This window comes from Phytophthora infestans, genomic scaffold (genome assembly GCF_000142945.1).
Source record: "Phytophthora infestans T30-4 supercont1.7 genomic scaffold, whole genome shotgun sequence".
NCBI classification, from domain to species: Eukaryota; Oomycota; class Peronosporomycetes; order Peronosporales; family Peronosporaceae; genus Phytophthora; species Phytophthora infestans.
Genome location: NW_003303752.1, coordinates 2,167,661 through 2,190,084, shown reverse-complemented (window position 1 = coordinate 2,190,084; position 22,424 = coordinate 2,167,661). Strand labels below are relative to the sequence as shown.

Sequence of the window (22,424 nt, the reverse complement as noted above, 5' to 3'; positions counted from 1 at the left end):
AAACAAATTGTCCACTTTGTTTGAAATTATTCTCTGTTTACACGGGCAGAGGTGTAGAAAGCTGGCAAGCGTCACCAATCTTAAACATCTACTGCAGCAACATGTCTGTCCATCACACTAAATTGTCGTGCCTGTCACGCTTTTCCGGACAAATCATTGGACAAATTAATGAAAAAACCATTTATGATTGGTAAATAAACTGGATTTAATGACGATTGCTCAACCATGGAACGGCCGGTTTTTATAAATCTGAATTGGTTTATTCGCCACTAGATTTTTCTCAGCAGCACCACAATTTAATTTTTTCGAGCCCACAATTTATTACCGCACCACAAACACATTATTGCGAGTACATGTTAAATGCATTTCGAATAGACAGCGGTGCGAGTCTTTCCGCCGTTTCTTGGACGACCATGCTTATTATCAGCACGATTACCGACAGAGAGCATTATCGTCGCTTTGCATTTTTACGTACGCAACAGCTGGAGATTACGAACGGACCACCATATCGTGTGTCAACGTAAATCAGGCACTTACACATATAGGTTTTATTAAAGGTCGGAACTCAATTTAATAATTTCAAACTCTCATTATTCAATAACCTTTATGGTTCTTTGCCGCACACGTGATCTCGACTGCAACAGCTACCTGGACGTACGTCCGGTCCAACGTCCTCGGTACAGCTATCACAAAGAAATTGCAGACCTTCGCGCTACGCTGGACCGCGCTCGACATACGATTGCGTATCTTCGCTCTAGAGCTAACGCTCTCGAGCTGTTCGATTCTGACACTGAGGACTACGAAGACAGCGATACCGACGACGACGATGATCCTGAACCATGGTTCATCGAAGATTATGCCGAACCCAAAAGAAACGTTGACGAGTGTGTCATAGATTTAGCTTCTGATACCGAATAATTCGGTCTAATCTTTGCCCTTTTCCTCTTAAATGGAATAAATTAGCTTTGCTCTCATCTTACTGTCTACTTTATTAATTAATTACTTATTTATTAATCTTTATTATTTTATTAAAGGATCGAGCGGGTTCCTATCTTAGCGGCCGGATTCTTCAAGCTATCGAAACACTTGCGCATACGCCGGTGTGTCACGTTTAACGTTAGGGGGCTGCAATGGTCATGTGAGTTCTCAGTGTCGACTACCAGTTCTAATTTTGCCTTCGACCCCATGGTCAGCCAAGAGGAATGGAGAGCTTTGGAAGCGAGGTACGCTACGCCACCGGCCTTAGAGGATCGTCCGGTCCGCGTACGCAGAGTCGCCAATAGGAGGCAAGCGCGGAGTCGGCTAAATCGCCGCCAAGTCGCCCGTGCGCTTCAAGCTGCCGCTGATTCGGCTGCGGACGTATCTGCTACTCAAGCTGAGCGAGCTGTGCTGGGTCGCCGGTACGCTTCGCCCCTACATTCGGAGAAGAGCCCTGTCAGGCGTCAGCACTTGCAGAACCGCTCTCGGGCTGAGCGTCGCGTCGACGTTGCTGCTGCACATCGAAGGGAGCGGCTAAACATCATTAATGTGAACCGGGAAGCTCTCCTCCCCGAGGCTCCTGATCCGTTCGATACTGAAATTGGCCGTCTAACAATCGAGCCACTTCAGCTGCACAATAATGCTGCAAATACCACCGTAGGTGTGGGGCCGTCTGAAACTCTACACATCCCCCAACCGGCAGGTGGTACCGGACGGGTCAGGCGACGTCGAACAAGGGCTGAGATTGAGGAATCTATGCGCGTAAATGAGCATGAAAACAGGGCGCCAAGCGGTGTGGAAGATTCGGAGTCTAAGCGCCGGCGTTTGGCGAGACTGAACCAACAGCGACTTCGTCTCAACAAGGCCTTGGCGGATCTGCGTACGCCCGAAGCTGAGGGAGAGACTGGCTCACTTGCTGCGGTCGCTGTACAGAGACTTACAAATATCGAGCGGCAGCGCACGCATCGTGCCAGCCTTTCAGATGAAGCTCGAGCAGCGGCAAGGGAACATAATTCAGAACTCCGTCGGGAAATCCGCGAGCACATTACGCAAGACGAAGCAGGTCATCTCTGTGAAATCGGTCGTCAACGTCACGCTGATACCCGTTTGGCTCAAGCCATTGAAGTGCAAGAGGTGGTGACGGAGGCGGCACGAATTCGTCGGAAATGTGTGCGCAGGGGGCATGCACTTTGTAACCACGACGTATTCGATAAATCTCGGGTCTCAGGGAAGAACGTTTCAGATGGCCAACATCGGCTTCCTGGGATCTATCCGTGTGGTTGGTGTGGGGCCTGGAAATGGCCAGGTGAATCTCAAATGTCGTGTTGCCTCGCAGGCAGAGTACGACTACGGGCTTTCAAGCGAGTGCCTCCTGTGTTTCTACAGTACTATGGGGATCGCGAGTTCAGGAAGTATATTCGGGCGTACAATCAAGTTTTTGCTTTTACCTCTATCGGGGTTACTCGCAGTGATTGCCGTGGGGTTCAAGGCGTTAGAGAAGATACTTCGGTGCAAGGACAGCGAGGGGTGTACACCTACAGAGTCCAAGGGTCTATGGGCCATTACTTGGGTTCTCTGTTACCTCGCATGGACCACAGATCCGGTCAGTTTTTTCCTGCTAAGTTTGCGCAGATCTACATCGTAGATGATGATTTAAGGCAAAGAACGTTGCGACGAAAGGGTATTTTCGCGGAGCTCGACCATGAGAAGCTGACGACTCTAGCGCTAATGATGGCCACGTACAACCCATTTGCCAAGCAATACCTCAACCACGGAGAGAAAATCCGAAGAGATATGGCAGAGGGAAACGACTACATCAACGTTGTGTACCATCTACATGCTGACAAGCGCAGAACGGGGACTACCAATCTACCTACTGTGAGCGAGGTTGGTGCCGTAATGGTCGAGGATGGAAACTTTAACAAGTATCGGGATCTACAGCTGTACATCAAGCCGCACGGACTCTTGCGTATTTTCGAGACCAACCCAATGTATGATCCGCTACAGTATCCCTTGCTATTCCCGATGGGAGAGCACGGCTGGACATTTACTGATACCTACGCCAACGGACAAAAGTATCGAGATAAAACAAAGATGTCTCTGCGAGAGTTTGTTGCGTATCGACTATTTCCGAAAGATGACGATGGGGCCGCTTTACACCACGGTGGTCGGCTCTTCCAGCAGTGGTGTGTCGACCAACGAGCGAAAGTGGAGCAGGAATTTTTGCGGTGGGTTTCCAATAACCAACAGACACTACAGGCGGATCTTTACACCGGCGTAGCAGACGCATATCTGGATGAGACTCCCTTGGTTTTAGGTGAGGGCGAGGGGCTAATTTCCGAGTACAATCGAGAAACTCGCCGTTTACAACCCCAAGGTCTACTCGCACTACAGAACAGCATTTCTTAGAGCGCGTTGGCAAGAAAATCATTCTCCCAGCGACATTCACTGGTGGGCCCAGGCAGATGTACAAGTCTTATCAGGACTCAATGGCGATTGTTCGCGAATACGGAAAACCGGATATATTTTTAACGATGACGTGTAATCCGGAATGGGAGGAAATTGTCAGCGGTATTCCTGGCGGCTATACCGCACAGGACCGTCCTGACTTAGTAGCCCGGGTTTGGCAGCTAAAACTCCGCGCCCTGTTGAAGGATTTGGACGAGGGAGTACTTGGTCGCGTCCAAGCTCGCATTTACGTTGTTGAATTCCAAAAGCGAGGTCTCCCTCACGCGCATATCTTGATCATTTTGGCGGACGAAGACAGATCACGGACACGAGATATCATCGACAAAATGGTCTCTGCAGAGATTCCCGACGAAGTCAGCAACCCAGATCTTTATAAGACAGTGATGACGTGCATGATGCATGGTCCATGTGGACACTTAAATCCCCAGTGCGCCTGTATGAAGGACGGCAAGTGCTCCAAAGATTTCCAAAACCTTTGGCGGAGATTACACGAGCAAATGTTGATGGGTATCCTGTCTACAGGCATCGCCGTCGGTCGGAGGGTGTGTTAAAATTTCGAGGTCGGGAGTATGACAATGCGACGGCAAACCAATGAGTTGTACCTTACAATCCGTACTTCTCGCAGAAGTACAACTGTCATATCAACGTGGAGATTTGTACGGCTATCACGGCTGTGAAGTATCTATACAAATATGTGTACAAGGGTTCTGATAAGGCAGTACTCACGGTTGAAGCCGTGAGGGGGGATGGTGAGCAGATGGGCAGACCACGCGACGAGCCAAATGAGGTGTTGCGGTATCTCAATGCACGGTACATATCTCCTGTTGAAGCTTGCATGCGGCTTCTTGACTTTACCGTTCAAGGAAAGAGTCATTCCGTCGAGCAGCTCACAGTGCATCTGGAACAGAGGCAGATGATTGCCTTTCGGACTAGCGACCGACCTGAGACCGCTCTCGCGAATGGCAAGCACACGATGCTTACTCGCTTCTTCGATTTGTGTGCCAGCGAGGCCCCGGAAAATCAAATCGCAAAAACAATGCTTTACCAGGAGGTACCGAAAAAATTCAGTTGGAAGGATAAGCAATGGACCCGTCGTACCAAATTTCAAGGATCGCTCGGAAGACTGATTCACGTGTCGATACGGGATGCTGAGCGGTTTTTTCTTCGCGTGATGCTGTGTCATCGCAGAGGTCCAGCCTCATGTTTTACTTTTAAAATTAAATTGTTTTCATGATGTAACGAAGTAAAATGTAAAAAAATGTGTTTACATGTCAAAAATTCGTCGGAAAACGATATTGCTTGTGTAGACTCCATCTTCCTCCTCCTGTTCCGGATATTCAATGAGGGCTTGAAAATTCGAGCGTGATGTAACCCTTGATAGGGCGACGTACAGCTGGCCATGTGAGAAACACGGTGTAGCAAGATATAGCCCTAGATTCATAAGGGTTTGACCTTGGGCCTTGTTGATAGTCATTGCAAACGCTGGCTGTACAAGGAACTGCTTTCGACGTAGGCGAAACGGAAACTCTCGAGTATCATCGTCGCTGACAAAAATAATCCGCGGAATTAGAACATGCTGACCCCGCCGCTCCCCCGTCATGATTATTGCGTGAATGACGTGTGGCTTTAGGTCAACGATCCTCAGGCGCGTACCGTTACAAAGCCCCAAATCCGGGTTCAGATTTCTCATCATCATGACGGGAATGCCTTTCTTGAGTATGAGCCTGTGGGGCGGGATTCCGTTAATTTTGACGGAATGAAGAAACTCTTGTTCGAAGACACTTCCGTCATCGTCTTCGACGGAGTCAGCAGATAGGTATTCATGAGCGGTCGTTTGAAGTCGACCCGAAACCGCCTCGTTGATGCGGTGGGCCAATGCGTTAGCTGTCGTCAAGATTGTACGGTGGCGAAGTACTCGTCTGTAGCGACATCAGGATCGTTCACATCAGCATACATGAAATCAATCATTGTGGCCATTCCTTTTGGAATTGTACCAGGCGCAATGTCAGCATCTTCATCGAAGCGGAGGCGGAAAAAAACAAAAGGGTGATTTAACAAAACCTACCGCCGCGTAGCGGCGGCGCTCGGCTAGTGCTAAATTCAAAAACACTCCCAATCAGTATGTATCGTCTGCGGTATACAGTATAGTTTGGAGGTTGCAATAGCCTCGTGCTGCATATAGGATATAGCTACACAAAATCGTCATCATTTCATCTTACGTGGCATCGACCGTGCCTACAAGTGGTAATCGATGCCCGTGTACTCCTCCGTGTCCTGGCCGACAGACTGTGAGTTTTCCGTGCTACGCTGTCGCAGGTTTGAGGACGAGCGGCTGTTCGCGTAATGGGAATCCATGGGGTTAATTGCTACGAGCTCCGAGGACGCCAGTGATCGGATCGACTGGATGTTGAATTGCTGGTCCACTTGCTGCGTGTCCACATCCATGTGCGAGTTCTGCTGTGTAAATAGATCCAGATTAGCGTTGTCCCCGCTCACGAGGTCTTCTACGCCCAGGATATCCGCCATCTTGAGCTGGAAACGTGCCTGGTATAGCTTCGGAGGGATAGCGGACAATCCGTCCCCGTCCACACCCTTGAACGCGATCTTGAAGAAGCGCTCCATACGCTTCTGGAAGGTCCATGTCTGCAGAATATCAATCACACCAAGATGGTAGTACGCAGGACCCACAACCGTGTTGGCCATGCGCATGCCAGAGCGAGGTAGACGCCGACCAGACGAAGAGGTATTACTTTCGGTGCGGCCATTGCGACTGCGGATTTTGGAGTATTCGCGCGGCTTTGATACTTTTCGATGCATTACTGGCTCACCCATTGTCGGTCGAGCGTTATACGATCCCACGTTTGAGGATACGCTGGCGTGGTGCCGATTCTTCAAAGATGGGTTCTGAACGGGCGGAGGACCCTTCGATCTCGCTAAATTCTGAGCTCCACCACTGCGTGGGTCCATCATCGAGTTCTCCGTAAACGGATTGTATACAGAAGATCGCTGTTGGCTGTTTGCCTTTGCTGGGCCATGTGCACTGGACTGGATGGGCGTGTTGGTTGCATCAGCTTCGTCGTCCGTGCTATTGCCTTCATCCACCACATATTCCACTTCGTTAATGCCCATAAGCAGCGAATAATCCATGATACCAAAAGAGCAGAGCATCTGCGAGTCAGCCGAGAGCTGCTGGTACAGTTCAAGCGCCACATCGCGGTCAAGATTAAGCTTCTGTGTCAGATCTGAGTCTTTCAGCACCACATTCGGCTCGTGGCCGCCAAGGCGAACTGTGCAGTTGGCATTCTCTGGGGCCGAGTTCTGGTAGACGTACTTGCGGTTGCAGTGACGACACGTCACCTTCTTGCCACGTTTGGGAAGATCACCGTGACGGTTCACCCACGATCCCTTGATATCGTAGCGAGAGTGGATCACTTGATCTGTATCGAACAGATTAGCCATGACCACGAACGAGAACTGCTTGCCGTACAGCTCGAGGCAGTGGCAGCCGTAAAAGCGCAGAAGCAGAGAACGAGGATTGTTGCACAGATAGTCGGCGTAGTCTTGAGCGATACTGCGCAGGAACGAGCACTCCTCTTTACTGGTACTCTTGACGATAAGAGAGCCATCAGCCGAGAAAAACATGAAAGCCCCACTCGCACCTTCACTCAGACGCTCCTTCGCCGTGGCCGACAGCGCCTGCAGATACGCTTCATTGTTGACACCGAACCGCTCACGAATCTTCTTGAAGGCGTGAGGCTCGTAGTCGTGGAACGTTTTGGTTCGTGGCGAGTTCTTGGCCACACGCATGTTCTCATCGAAAGCACCAGCACCGTTGGTGCCTACACGCTCCACGGCGTTTGACTGTTGCTGGCGATACGCAGCATAAGCTGCGGACGGGTGCGCAGCGCTTCCACTTTCGGTAACTGGAACTGCAGTGAATGCCGCGCCGGTCGTGACGTTTGTCGCCTTGGTCTGTGGAAGTAGAGCCAGATGCTGGATACGCTGCGACGCCGGAAGACGCTCGGCTGCCTGCACCGCCTGAATGATACCTGACGTCGTGTAGAACAGCACTTCGCGACGTAGAGCTGCGTTCACCTGCGGGTTCAGATCCACGTCGATATCGCCTGTATTCTCGCCAAGACAGCGCGTAAAATGCGCCACATGGAAGTCATTCAGCGCGAACCAGATGACCAAGTCGAGATATCCTTTGCCAGCAATGAGAAAGTTCAACAGCTCACTCGACTTGTCAGGATCGGCGCGGTCTCGGGACAAGAACTTGATGTACACAATGACCACGATGATCCAGTAGAACGTCACGGCAAACACGTTGAATCTGGCGCGGTTGATGCTCTGCACTCGCACGGCGTAGGTCTCTGGCATGCCTTCGCTCAATCTCTTCCACGCCCAGACCCAGACAGCAATGCCGAAGATGATAAATAGCCCCATCCAGACGTAGAAGAAGAGCCAGCTGATGATGTTGGCGTTCACGGCCTTGTAGTCACTCGAGAAATTGTCCGTCACTTCGTACCCAGGCCCACACCCGGCCATGTTGTCGGCTGGTAAGTTCTTTAAAGCGTTGGTCCAGCACACACCCAAGTCCGAGTATCCAGCCCAGTCGTCTGTGTTCATTAGTAAAAGACCCAGCACCAGTGGGATAAACCACGAGCCCAAGTGGAACATCCGCGTGTTCCTCTTAAAGTCCGTGAAAGGGTTGGTGAGACTCATGAGAAGGTTGGCTGTCATGCAGAAGAACCAGCATTCAGAGGCCAGCAAGGTGAACTCGAAGAGACCAGCGAACACTTCGCACGTAGACCCAGCGCCGCTGTCTGTGCTGCAGCCACACTGCAGGTTTGTACTGCTACAGAGCGGCACACAGTCGAAGAAGAGACACCGAACGAACTGTTGCGCCATTAGCTGCATCACGAAGACGGCGTCGGCGATTGTACGCCAGAACACAAGCGGGTTTGGATGCTGGCGGTAGCTGGGCACACTGGCGTACGATAAGATGACGAAAAAGACGGAGAAAATCGAGAGTACGCCGCCCCAGATGAGTCCTGGGCTCAGATTCTCGTAGGTGCTGGCCATAGCCAGCACGAGAGCTATGACGAAGGCGAAGAACATGACGAGCTGGAACCATCGGGTAGTGGACTGCATACACGTGCGCAGAGCGGCGGGAGGCGCGTTACCCTCCTCTTGGAGCATGTTGACGTCTGGGTCCGAGACCGTGGAGGAAGACACGCCGAGAGACTGCGACGAGGACGTGTGCACGTGTCTCGCGTCGTCCATTATGGCGCGAGGGGACTGGAGCAGAGGCACGGGTGGAGACACGCTGCTGCGGCGGTGCGAGGCGGCCGTCGTGCTTTTCCTCTGCTGGGGACGTCGGTCCGCGCACTCAAGAATGCGGACCAAGGTGGAGAGTGTATGCGGTTCGGACATGAACGGAAATGTACGGTACAATCAACTCTGGCTTCTAGGGATAGGGATTGACAGTTTTGTGACCTTGGAGATGAACGCAAGCGGTGTAGCATTGTTCTGAGACGTCGGCATCAACTCCTCACATAGATAACTTTCCTAGGTTACGGCTGCAGTGCTTCTCCGCAAAAACACGATAAGTACCTAGTGGTTTGTTTGTATTAGCTGTGAGAGCGCATTTGCTGTTCTACAAAGCGTAATGCTAAACCTAAATACCGGTAATTTAAAATGTTAATATTTTTTTAATATTAATTTACTTTTAAAAAATCAAATTGCTTGAGAGCAAAAATCCAGTCACTTGAAGCAAAATTGTTGTCGCGCGATAAATTCCTGCGAGATCTAAGTGTAGCCATCTTGAGTGACGCGACGATGCGAACATCTGATCCCTTGCTCCTCCTGCTGGTGCTGCTCACGACAGTGCCGTCGGTAGAGCCATTTTCAAGTGCCTCAGCGCACAAAGGTGCCAATCCGTCCTGCTCGGCCCCAATTCGGACGCAATTGGACCCTGCGCCGCTCTCATCGCACGACCAGGATCTGCTCAAGCTCCTGCTGCCCCAGCCGACTGTACGTGCGCCTTCAACAGGGCGACGCTTCTTGTCAATTGAGAAGTGACTCACAGATGCAATAACCCAGAGCGACCAGCCCGCTGTCCGAGGTGAGCTCCGAGCTCCGCTCCACATTCCGTGCCAGCTCGCGACGTTTCCCCATCTTCAAGTGTTTGTTGACGAGATCCAACGACATCAACTGTCCGGCTTTGAGGTTCGAGTGTATTATAAAACAACGTCTTTGGTGGTCATCGTTGTTGCTGTTGTTGTTGTTGCAGATTAAGGAATACGCGCAGCCGCCTCACTTGATCTTCTTCGACGAGAACCAACAAGTCGTGGAAACCATTGTAGTGGAACCGACGTGGACGGGATTCGAGCTCCGGGATCTCATTCAGGAGAGCATCCTTGTACGTAGTGGTAGTACGAATGAACAAAATTGAGTAGCATGAAAACATCAGTCGCTAAAAAACACCACTATGGAAACCATCATATTGCTTAAAAACATTTCGTTCCCAAAGAACACCATTGGCTGAGCTGATGACGGGGCTTGTGCATTTTAACAAGGACGCGGGAACGACTTCAGCTCGCGAAGGAGGCCAACTCAGCAGTCATTTCTGATATTTACGTTGAAGAAGCTAAATGCCATTCTTTCAGCCGCTAAGTAGACCTGGGGGCGCGTGGATAGGCGTCGTGGGCATAACCTGGATAGTGCAGTAAGCTCTAGTCTAGCTCACAAAGGGATATTATGTATTCATGGCTCTACACCGAGCAATAAATTTGACTACTCTCGATTGACTCTGAAGAATTCACGATGGATGGTTTGAGGCTCAAACTTTAAGCTGCAGAAAAAAGATCTTCAATTTGTTTCGATTTTAACAGACAGTCCCCTATGCTGACGTACATGGAATTCGTGCTGCGCCGATATCCAGAGGTGGAGAGCTTCGAGCACAGCACTAAAGCAATATCCCGGTTCCTGGGTCCGCCACCAAGTCTCTCGCTTGCTGAAGTTTGTGGTAGCGGAACACTTGCAATGCTTGATTGGATTTGGAGCGCTAGTTGCACTCAAGTTGAGGACAGAACCCAAGGATGGTCTCTGACTAATTACCTTCGATCGGACCCGCACTATCACCAGTGGGAATTCGTACAGTCACTGTCTGCTGCAGCTGAACGAGGTGACCTATCGATAGTAAAGTGGATTTTCGCCCATTTCTCGAATTGCGAAGCACCTGCGGAGGAAGTCAGAGCTGCTGGGCTACAGGGATATCTCCACGTGCTAGCGTTTCTTTGGGAGCATCGATCTGGCAACGATAGAGCGAGCAGATCTGGCCAGGCAACAATATCAGCAGAGAACGTTCCACAGAAATGTACCGTAAATTTCGGTGATGGTCTTGGTGGTCTTTGCTGGGGACACACAGTTATATCAAAAGCTATCGAGAATGGGCTACTTGCTCAGTGTGTTGAAGAAGGAATGGAGCTCAATTCGTACGATCGAGTGATTGCAATTAAACACGCTCTGCAATTGGGAGATGTGGAGCTGGCTCGGCGATTGCTTCCTGTAGGTAGGTGCATTATTAATTACGCTGCGGACGTTGGGCGACCTGAAATGATTCAAATATTGCTTGATAGAGGACTGCTGCAGTGGGACGAGAAGCGCTCAGCAACTGCATTTGGTCATTTAGGTGGGTATGGAAACTCGGAGCTCATGCAGCAGATTTTGCAACTTCACTCGCCACTTCGACAAGACATCGATCCTTGGAAAAAAGCTTGGAGTCGCGCCCTGGAAGCGGCGTGTTCTAAGGGCGATTTGTGTGTGCTGCGGTGGCTGGTAGAGCACCCGCTGATAAAAGATACAAGTGCTGAATCGCGAAATTATAATAGTCAAAAGATATTGTACATGGCTGCCAAGGACGGCCATGTCAGAGTGATGCAGTACCTGTACGACCAAGGGCTGGCTACCGATATAATTCACTTTTGTCATGCAGGGGAGTTTGTTCTGGACTCCGTGGCATTAAACTCAGTGAAATGGTTAGCAGAAAATGATATGATCGGCGATCAGCATAGATATAGCTGTGCTATTGCCCAGGCAGCGCTGGCTGGCCGCTTGGACATTCTGCAGCTTTTTCAGACTTTAGATACTGCAGGTGGTTATGAAGCTGTTGGGCTTAAGAGGAGACGAACCGATCAGACGTTTTCGTTGTGGGGTGGATATAGAGATACGTTCTACTGGGCGGCGCGAGGTGGTCATGTGCACGTGCTAGAATGGCTTCAAAAAAATTATCCGGCCAAGTGTGGACAAGATGCGATGGACGCTGCGATATCTTATGGACATATAGAAGCGGTAAAATGGCTACATGCGAACCGGACCGAGGGGTGTACGTCAGGTGCGATGTACTCTTCCGCTTGCAATGGTCATTTCGAGATGGTGAAATGGCTGTATTTGAACCGCCCCGAGTCTCATACACCAGAGGCCATGGTGAAAGCCAATACGAAACGGTCATTTACGAATTGCGTATTGGCTTGCCAGGAAGTATCCGAAGTACAGGATCAGTAGATACTGGTTTGAAGTAGACGACAGGAGACTTATCTCCAGCCGCAACTCGTTGGAGATGCTTCTCTTTCTTCGAGCGGTCTACCCCTACGTTTTTACTGCAAAGTACATCCGAATGCTTCGAAAGGATTTTAGTGACGATGCGGTTGTGAATTGGCTGAATGACAACTTTCCCTGTGAGGAAGAAATCGAGCCATGACGTTATTTATTTGGATTAAGCGCCGGCTGATTATTTTTTTTGAAGTGGACGCCTTCTAAATCTATCGTAAGGCAGCCGCTCCTCTAAATTTTCGAAACCATACATACTGCAACTACAAAATAATATTTTGTCTTCAGAATATTTACCTTTTTTTGTTTTGGAACTGGTGCATATGCAAGTGGTCAAGCTCGAGAACGAGATCACCGAGGTGTAGCTCGTATGCTACGCGGAATCGCTTAACATTATCGTCTAAGGTGTGCAGCTTCAGCAGGAGACGAGCATGAAAGCTTAAGGAACGCTTCGGAATTTCTACAGCCGCACGACGCTACACAACCGTGCTGCGCTAGTACGCCGACTGCACGAGTTCAAGTTGAAAAGTAGCTTGACGACGGCTAAACATCTGGATGCGTTGAACGAACTGATCATCAGTATTTAAACGATAGGATAGTCGTCGGACAGCTAAGTTTTCTTCTCAGTAGACTGCCCGCAAAGTACGAGCCCGTCGCTTCACTCTTTAAGCGCTAACGCAGTGGCGCTTATTGAGGTAATGTAGAAGCTGCTCGAGGGCACGAGCGACACCAAGAAAAATGAGGCCACGGAGAACAGATTCCAAGCGATCTGGATCGCCTGGCGTTTTGCGGCGGTCACAACAATTCTCACAAGAGGGTATTTTCGCCACCAGACAGCACGTTTCAAGACATGTGCTTCAGCTTTGATCACGCGGGTCACATGATGCAAGACAGCCCCAACGGGAACGGCGACTGAAAGAGAGATGCAGCATTTGTAGCGGGTAAGGAGCGCTCGGCCGGGTGGATGATCGACCGTGGTGCGACGTTGCACATGACCCTCAAATTAAATACTTGTCCGAGTACAAGGGCCTGATCGGGAGACGACAAAAATCGCGCGTCGAAGGAGCAGGATAGATTTAGCTGGCTCGTCTGAGCCGAAGACGCATTTTTATGGTCGATGAACTGTACGTTCCAGGACTCGATAGATGGTTGCTACAAGCAATGAAGCTCCCAGAACATGACTTGCGCGTGGAGTCTTAGCAATCCACTTGCGTGATTTCGAGGGACAGCTGTGCGACGGCCTCAAGCACGTTCTTGTTGGACTATCAGCAGGAAGAGAAACGATTCGTGCAGAGCGCCGGGGCGGAAAACGAGTGGGGACTCGCTTGGAGCACCCCAACAATGATGCGCTGGCTAAGACACAGCGTTCCTCGACCGGTATCCCGCCGGTGAAGAATGGGAGTTGTACTTAATGCGGTGGATATATGTAGCGGAAGATGACGGTGACATCGTTACCGTCAAGATCAATGACGAAGACGACGCGTGTGCTGGAACTCGTTCACATGGACGACATGGAACCCATGAGAACGCTTTCGAAGGGTGATGCCAAATATGTGCTGACGTATCCTGACGACTACGCGATGCAGACAAGTATGGTGTGCGTGCAAATCCTAGGAAGGCCACGTCTATTTGTTCCTGGTCAACGCCAACGAGCCGCACTGTGTTGCGTTAGTGGCTTGGTATAGCCAATTCATTGCACAAGTATACGAAAAACTTCGCTGGGTTGAATCAGCCGTTGTCGTTGCTAGTGAATAAGGATGTGGAAGCCGGTGTACCAAGACTCGGTAAAAAAATCGCTTGGCGTCAGCCTCGATCTTGAAGCTTGCTAACAATTCGAAGCCATTTCACGTCGTCTGCGACGCGAGCTATTTTGCCATCGGCTGTGCGCTGATGCAGTTTGATGATGACGAACGCGAACGCGTTATCAACTGTCGCAACAACTGAAGGTGGCCGAGCAGAACTACTCAGTCCGCAACCAGGAGCCCCTGGTGATGCGATATGCTTTGATCAAATTCATATTATATTTTCTCGGCGAGCAGCTTACACTGATCACGCATCGCCGCGGACAGTGATGGAGCGTCCTCACTTGTCGCGACGGACGGCCCGTTGGCTGTCCTTCTTTTCCGAGTACAGCTTTGTCGTCCACTACAAACTCGGTAATAATGACATTCCCACCGACGCGCTGTCTTGGCGTCCGGACTAGGATCCCCGAGAGGCACTAAGTCATCAGGCGATTGATGAGGATGATGACGAGTGTGCAGTCTGCGTGTCGTCGGGTATCAGTCAGAAGCTAACACCCGTTCCAACGCTCCCGCTGGGTGACGAGATCGCAACAACATACGATGACGACCCCTTCTACGATGCCAAATTGAAGCATATAGATGCTTCCAGTTGCGACGCACTGGGTGTCCTATCAAGAACCAAGCGTAATAAGATCGATAGGTATCGACTGGACGGCAATCTGCTGAAGTACAGCATCGACAGGCTCGATGGACCTCGAGTTGGCGTCCCAAATGGCCCTGATCTCCGTGCGCGCATCATTCACGAGTAATATTCCGCTCCGACCCAAAATCATCTCGGTCGCGAGAAGACATACGCGAACCTGCCGAAACGTTTATTGGTCCCATATGTACAAGTGGGTATGCAAGTAGATCTGCACATGCGAACAATGCCAAAGAGCCAAACCAATGTCATAACCCTGGCCCCACTGCGCCTCCTCAAGGTCGCCACGGAAGGACTTCATGTTCGGTCCTCCACCCGACACATCCAGTCGAGGGGTAGTTTGTGTTTATCGGTCGCTTCACCATAATGATCTATCTCGTTCCAGTGGCTGCCTTTATCACCGCGGAAGCATTTGCGGCACGCTTCGTACATGTGGTATTTCGTCGTCATGGCCTTCCGGGGTCTATCGTATCCGACCGCGACCCGCGCTCTACATCCGCGTTCTGGTCGCGCCTCTTCAATCTATTGGGAACTGAGTTACTGATGTCAACAGTGGCGAATCAGGGGACGGATGGGCAGACTGAAAGCGTTGACCGAGTCCTTGAAGACGTCATTCGCAGCTATGCGATTCTGTGCACGACGTGGGGTCCGTCCCTACCGCTTCCAGAATTCGCATTTGACAACGTTGTCCACTTATCAATGGGCCGGACGCCGTTCTTTGTGTGGAGTACTCGCCACCCACCTGTTCCGGCGCTTCTCGCCCTGTGACATCCCACGGATACAGGCGGCTCCACGCTTGGAGTCGGGACGCTAGTGCGTCAAGTCGGCCTGTACTTTACAGTACCATTACCCTACTGAGAAGAACACCGTGGGTGAAGCGGATGCGCGTAGAAGGGAGGTCCAAATTTACACCCCGTGAGCATATCAAAAGCTAAAGAATACACGCAGCAGGAAGCCCGACCGATTTCCCTCCTCGTTTGCTCGCTCACACAAGGGTAATTCGTGACACTGACATGCTAGTGGCTATACATGTTAGCTACCTGATAGTATTACGAGCAAACATGTCATGGGCGCTTAGAGCCTAAGAATAAAATAAAGATATATTTGAACACACATTAAGTTAGGTTTTTCAAACTTGTGTGTGTTGCCCACTTAACACATAGACAAGTGCATTGATACATATAAGCATACTTGCACAACTTCTTAATTGACTTGCATTCTGGTCATGGCATGTATAAAAAAGTTCGGGTATACTACTAAGCACTTCGTCTCTCTAGCTATGATCGAGTTACATCAGAACGTTCAGCGCCCCTTGGTGATGAGAAAAATACTAAGGAGGCTTCCATAATAAAAGACACATTCCTAAAGAAAGCCAAAGCTCAAGTTTTATACAACCCGTCTCTGTTACTATACTAGCATGTATAGTTCTGACCTTTCTGTTAGCTAATGATGTATGATCGACCAGTTTGTCCGTGGAGTGCCGTAGCTAACACTTAGCCTTCCGGCCGGCCAAAACTGCATCGTCTCGGACGAAGTGATTCGATACGATCCGCACCCAACGAGATAATATATTATAACTCGTCAACCTACCTGTAGGATATTACTAAATATCGATCGGCGATGTCCGCCAACTACCGGAAATAGTTTTAACGCTGGCCAAACTGTTCCTACTGGTGTTTCAAGATTGCTAAGCTAGAGGAGCATCGGTTATAGTAATGTGTTAGGTGAATATGAGCGTAGCATTGCTAGTTTTCAAGTTAGCGGCATGGTCCGAATCTGCACTGGCATCATGGCTAGACCGGAGCTTGTTGCAGCTGCTTACAGTGTAATTGGGTCGCGCGTTTCTATTTTATCATTAAGATGCTGACGCGCTATGGACTTGAGCGTCAAATAAACCAGCAACGTACAATAGTTTTAAACGCATAGATCTCCCAATTACGATTCGCGCAAAACAACTATTAAAGCAGCGATTAAATTTACGCATGAATTGGTTTACCAAACCAAATGTTTAGTAGTCTCAGTATTTGTTCAGCAGTAGACTGGGAAGCGCTTAAACGGTGGATCCGAAAAGGTAAGACACAAAGCCAGCTCCTCTCTCTTTTATACGCTTGAACAATCTAATGAATGCCGACTGTGACCCTTGGTGCTAAAACGTTGTTCTAAAAGGTAGTAGGGGGACTTCCTTCAGCATGTGCAATCTTCTTGACAAAACAAAACTAGCTTTATGGCTGCATGGGATACCTTACAGTGTAGAGCAGAACCAAGTGTTCTGCACATCCGTTTGTTAATACAGGTAGCTACCGCCATTCGAGATACATTATCGCTTTGTTTATGATTATTTCGGCTTGCATGACAAAACATCGGCCCATGTTCACGACTTTCCTACTCATATTGAGAAGTAACGAGCCGAGTACTCTGAGATCTAGATTTGCCAGATCCTCAAACATTTTACACCTTCCCAGACCACATTTGTTTCACGAACCAGGTTGAAGATCCACATATATCTCTACCATAAAGCTTCTGTGTGGGGGTACGCCTGTTTCTGCATACTTTAGTCGTCTTGAGCGAGAATGAGGCATTTCATCGAGCAAGAATGTTGAATGTCAATAACCAATCTCTTCTGCCCTGTTCGAGAAGAATCTCCAACTATGCCTGAAAACCGATCTCTGGTCTACCGAATTGATCGCCATCTTCCGTCGCGCTATTGAGCTCGATTATACAAGTCAGGGAACCCGAAAAAATAATATGCGTAAAAATTAATCCCAAATTTTTAATTTAATTATTAATTTATGGCTGCCAGCAACGGGAACAACCCCAATTTTGAGTTAGGTCTAGTCAAGCTACAGCGTGGGGACGCGCTGAACGTCGCGGAAAAATTAGCCTGCGCTGAATTTAGGTCGCCTGATCTCGAACGGTCGTCTTCAAGAGCCGCCGAAGAGCGTTCTATTGTGAGAGCGGCGTTCAAGAAACGCAATTGCGCACTACGTCGACGTCGCGTACATCCCGCCAACGTCTAACGAGTGTGAGCGCTTCTTCTCTCTCGCTAAGCTGGTGTTGTCTGATCTACGGAAGCGAATGTCTCCAGCCAGGCTCGAGATGATAATGTTTCTGAACTGCAATCGTGACTTACGAAGTTTTGCAAATAATTGAATTATTAATTTTCTCAGCTCACATCGATGTATTAAGCTAAGTATTGCATTTGTGCAATTCGGGTTCCCTGATACAAGTACGTGCTGGGAAATCCGTAATGCAAATGACCTGACCATGTTCTGTTGTCAAAGGCTATGGATTAACACTCGATACGATATATACAATATAGCCGTCCATTCATGACTCTGCAACAATTTTGTAAGGTGGTTTAACTGCTAGTTTCATTGATCCATTAGAAGAGTTACCTATTTTCTCAATCGTAACATGACGTAGAAAGTCTCAGCAGCTCGTTCATTTCGTTCAACGTTCGATTGATCCCAACACACGAAGTATCTTCAATAGCTGATCGACGTATAATTGTTGTCAGTGTTGCCAGACAAACCGGTATAGTAAGCTGTTCGCAACATGTTCGTGTCTTGCTCCGGACAGCGCCTCCAGGGTATTTCACTCCGATCACTATCTCAGTGAAGGCGAGATTGGTCCATGTGTCACGATTCGGAGCAGCAACACATAAGAATCTAAACGTTTTACGTTTCGACGGGCTTTGTCGCACTGAGTGCGATAAGGTGACGACCTGACGGGCGATGCGTCAGCAGCAACATTCTTTCTGAGCACAAAAACATAAAATCATTTAGCTTCAGCATGTCCAAGGACATAGGGAGGATGATATTCTGAGTGTGTGCGAAGTAATCCAAAAAGAAAAAATCCTCGGACGAAATCTCTCTCTTTGCGCAGCGCTGGGCTACGACTCAGTTTTAAATGAACCGGCACGTGAATATCATAATCAGTAGCTAAGTTCTCAGCAGAATCGCTAACTACAATCGATTGAGTAACCATGATATACATGCAAAAGCTGGGAAGTACTCTGCCACCCTTGCCCCGAAGACGCGACTGGTACAGAATCGTATGGTGCGTTTGAAGGTGTCAGAATTACCAGAGCCGATACCAGAAGACACAGAGGGTGTCGAGCGAGTATCGGTGGTGAATATACAGTCTGGAGCTGTGTTAACGTCACTCGACGGTTACCGTGGCGATAATGATGGTCGGACTTTACCCAAAGTTATCAGAATGTGAAATTTGTTGGGAAATGCAGCTACACCGAGAAATTAACGTACGCAAATGTCTTCAAGATCAATAAGAACGTGACCCTTCCGGATTCGCCGCTCTGGCCAACAATTGTATGGCAAAACCTCTATCCACGGCTACACAACAGAGGATTTTCAGCCTTTGTGGCTACACTGTGAAACCAGCTTGCAAACAGCTAACGACCACCGAGCTGAAATGCTCTGCTTGATGGAGGCGAGCTAGTGTAGATACAATAAGCATCTAAATACGATGTCGGCTAGCAAAGCTTAGCATAAGAATCGTTAATCAAGTAAGCGCTCTCTTCTCTTTATCTCTTGTTGTTCGTTGCTGTTGTTTTCTCAAGCAACTCACTCCTCCGTATGACCACCAGCGTATACTTTTAGCAACCACTACTCCTTCCTGCAATCACACAAATCCCTAGAGCCCTAAATATACACGACACGAAATACGCACAGCTCCAGAGATAAATCTTGCCGACCGAATAGAGGCGTGGGGCGTCAGGATCTCCTAGGCCTGTGCTCTTTCCGCAGTAACTACAGTCAATCACGAGCGGGCTGCAGATACCGCGAGTGTGTGATCTTTTCTCCAGAGACCTGTACTCTTGTCCGTGACCGCTGCAGCTACCACGAGCGGGCTGCTGATACCGCGAGTGTGTGACCTTACGGGACTTCAGATACCCGCGTCTTCACACCCGACGCGTCCACTAGCTCAGTACACACGCAATAAGCAATACACTCGGTTTCAATCTCTTTATTCACGTACGTCGCCGGCACGGCGGAACCGCTCGACCACTAGGTGCTCACGCACTTCGCAGCTAATCCTTTCCTAGCTCACCGGAGCACTTGCGCACTTCAGTGTGAATCTAGAGCTGATTCACTTCCCTCACGTTGACCTCCAGGCTCACGTCGACTTCGTCGTTCCTCTTTTGCGTATCGTCCATCTGCGCATTGGCATCTGCGTCGTACCACTGTCTTCTTCTGGCTTCACTCGAAAGGGCGCGGGCACGATCCTCCCATCCGTGGGTCAGCCTCGGCAACCCGTCAATCTTCAACTCGTCTCCGCTCTCCGCCGTCTGCTTCTTCTCATCGTTGTTCATGTAATTCTTACGTCTTCTTGCTCCACTCAGGAACCTGCATCTTCCAAGAGGATTTCCATCCTCTTACTCTCTTTCCCCTTGCCACTCGAATCGTCCTCGATTCGCACCGTAGATTGTGATTCGTTTGTCCCACCTAGTCAGTTGCCGCTGTGCTGCTACTGTCACGTGTTGTTGCTGCGCTACGATCTCTCTGTCCTCCTCGATCGTCATCCCGCTCACTTCCGAAGTCTTCCTTCGCGCCACAGATGCTCAAAGTCTTTGAAGTTGATCCACAATCGCTCTGGTCTTCCTTCGTCATGTCGATCTCCCAGGCGTTCCACTTCAAATTCCAGTACGTAACGCCCCGTGCAGCATCTGTACCTTCGCCTTCTACGCTCCACCACGGTGTCGGTAGGTCCAATTCTGGCGAGACATAAGTGTGTAGATACGAGGCTATCAACTCCTCGACGGCCTCTATTGGCAAAGACATAGATCCTCGGCTCTTCATCTTCTTCGTGGGCGGTCCGTCGGAGTTCTCGCTCAAGCTCCTCGAGTTCGTGCTGCTCTCGTCGTCGTACATGGCCGGTGCTGACCGCTTGACTCCCCGGTTTTCTCGCAGTTTGTTTGCTGCCTTCACCTCCTCTGCCATAGCCAGTGCCGCTTTGACTTTCTGATCCCACAGGTACTGTTCTCGTTTTGCTCGTTCCAGTGCTCCCGGAGACTTCTTGCTCGCGTCCTTCGGCGTCTTCGCGTTCTGTTCTGCGGTAGGGAGCTCGTCGAATCTTGGAACGGGCTCTGCTGGCGATATTACCGTCTCGTTCTTCGTGCCCCACTCGTCGTCCTTCATGCTCTCGTTGCCATCTGCCGCTTGCTGTCGCGGGTTCTGGCTCGCCATCAGGTTCTTGCTGCCCGCCGATACCTTCTGGTTCGTCGTCGCTCTCGCCCTTGCGCTCCGTTCCGTACGGGTCTCTGGTTCCAACTGGCGAATCCACAATTGCCGCTACTGGTGTTCGGTTCACATCTGTTGATCGTCTTCTATCAATCTGTGTCTCTTCCTGTCTTATTCTTGTCCCAGAGCTGCCTTCCTCTTCTGAGTAATCATCGGCTGCTGCGATAGCTTCATCTCTCAGGTTTAGTGCCATGTCTTCGGCCATCTCCTCCAGCAGGTGAGTCGGGTAATAATAGCTCAACAGGAAAGAGCAGTGGATCACTAACTCATGTCCTGATTACAGCATCTGCACCAGGTAGTTATCATAATTAGCTGCTCCACAATTTTCCCAGGTCCCCGCCATCGGTGTCCAAACTTGGTGATCCCTGGGCCCTTCGCTGGGCGATATCCGTCACAGACATATTTCGGGCAGGAATATAAGTATATTGAAGTTTGTATGCATTCGATAGGGCTTCTGACACATTTCAGGCAGCACGACTTAACTATGGAGCACCGTGACCTCCTGAATAAGTACGATCATACAACCATTGACATTGGGAAAGAAGCTTCGCCACTTGGAGGCGTTTTCGCACGTTTAGCAGAAGGCTGGCTTGCGGGAGGCGGCATCTTGCGCAGTTTAGACGCACCTGGATCCTTCTTGTTAGTTCAGTGAGCAGCTTTTTGCGCCTTCGCGTGGCGCTTTTCCTCCCGTTGCAGTACCAGCTGTGTTCTTGCGGTCTGATATTGTTTTCTGTCGTGCAGGTTCATTGCCGCTTGCTCTCTCTTTTCGAGTGGAGCAGACTTTTTGTTGGCCTCTTTCAGCGCTTTGGCGTCCTCTTTAGCTTGAACAGCAGCTTTCATCTCCTCATAGCTCAACAAGTCGCCGCCAGAATAGTTTTCGTCTACCCACTTCCCATGTTTTCGCTTCTGCGGTATTAGAGCTGTGGCTGAAGTACGCAGAAGATTGACCAAGTAAAGTCCTTCCACATCCACATCCAAATTCATTTCGCGGAGGACTCGCTTTTGGCGCTCAGTGACGGTTAACCGTCCTGAAGGAGGGGTAATCTGGCCTAGAATTATTGATAGATGTGGCATCGAATCACGGGTCACCACAGGTGCGTTACCGACAATCCCTTTCATCATTTTATCCATCAACAATGGATATATACCTGCCTTCTCAAACCCTCGTTTTGCATTTTCAGGTCGGCACGCCAACATCAACGGATCGCGGGAAATTTCAGCAATGTTGTCTTTGGTTGGCAGCATGTAGTTGTGTGTTGATGGGAATCGCTTTAAAGCTGACTGGTATCGACGCTTGAACGAGCCAAACACAGACACGTCTAGAGGTTGGAGGAAGCTCGAGGTATGTGCAGGCACCACGAAAATATGCACGTCATGTTCTTGGCCATACTTCACAACTTCAAATTGAATGTGCGAAAAATGACCATCTAATATCAACAGTTGCGGCCGCGCAGGCGGCAATTGCTCGACGAACCACTTGAACCAATTCAAAAACAGCTTACCATTAATATTCGAGCTGTGGCTCATTGCACACACCGCTCCTGGCTCCGATCCTTCCATCCAGTTTAGCTTGCGGTACGTGCCTTTAAAAAATATACATGGGTGACATTCGAGCTCCGGATGCACTAATGCAGGCCATTATACCGGTATTTTCGCGGTCAC

General features: G+C 49.7%; 2 protein-coding genes across 2 annotated transcripts; one reads left to right on the top strand and one right to left on the bottom strand.

Moving 5' to 3' along the window:
- Positions 1-5,682: 5,682 nt before the first annotated feature.
- On the bottom strand, positions 5,683-8,829 carry PITG_05282 (phosphatidylinositol-4-phosphate-5-kinase (PIPK-D1/GPCR-PIPK); the record flags this gene model as incomplete). The annotated part of the gene is made up of 1 exon (XM_002998906.1): positions 5,683-8,829. One exon carries the CDS (start codon positions 8,731-8,733, stop codon positions 5,683-5,685), a length of 3,051 nt encoding a protein of 1,016 aa, XP_002998952.1.
- Positions 8,830-9,288: 459 nt separating this feature from the next.
- On the top strand, positions 9,289-10,129 carry PITG_05281 (uncharacterized protein; the record flags this gene model as incomplete). The annotated part of the gene is made up of 3 exons (XM_002998905.1): positions 9,289-9,483; positions 9,553-9,574; positions 10,119-10,129. The coding sequence occupies 3 exons, from the start codon at positions 9,289-9,291 to the stop codon at positions 10,127-10,129; spliced, it is 228 nt and encodes a 75-aa protein (XP_002998951.1).
- Positions 10,130-22,424: the final 12,295 nt, after the last annotated feature.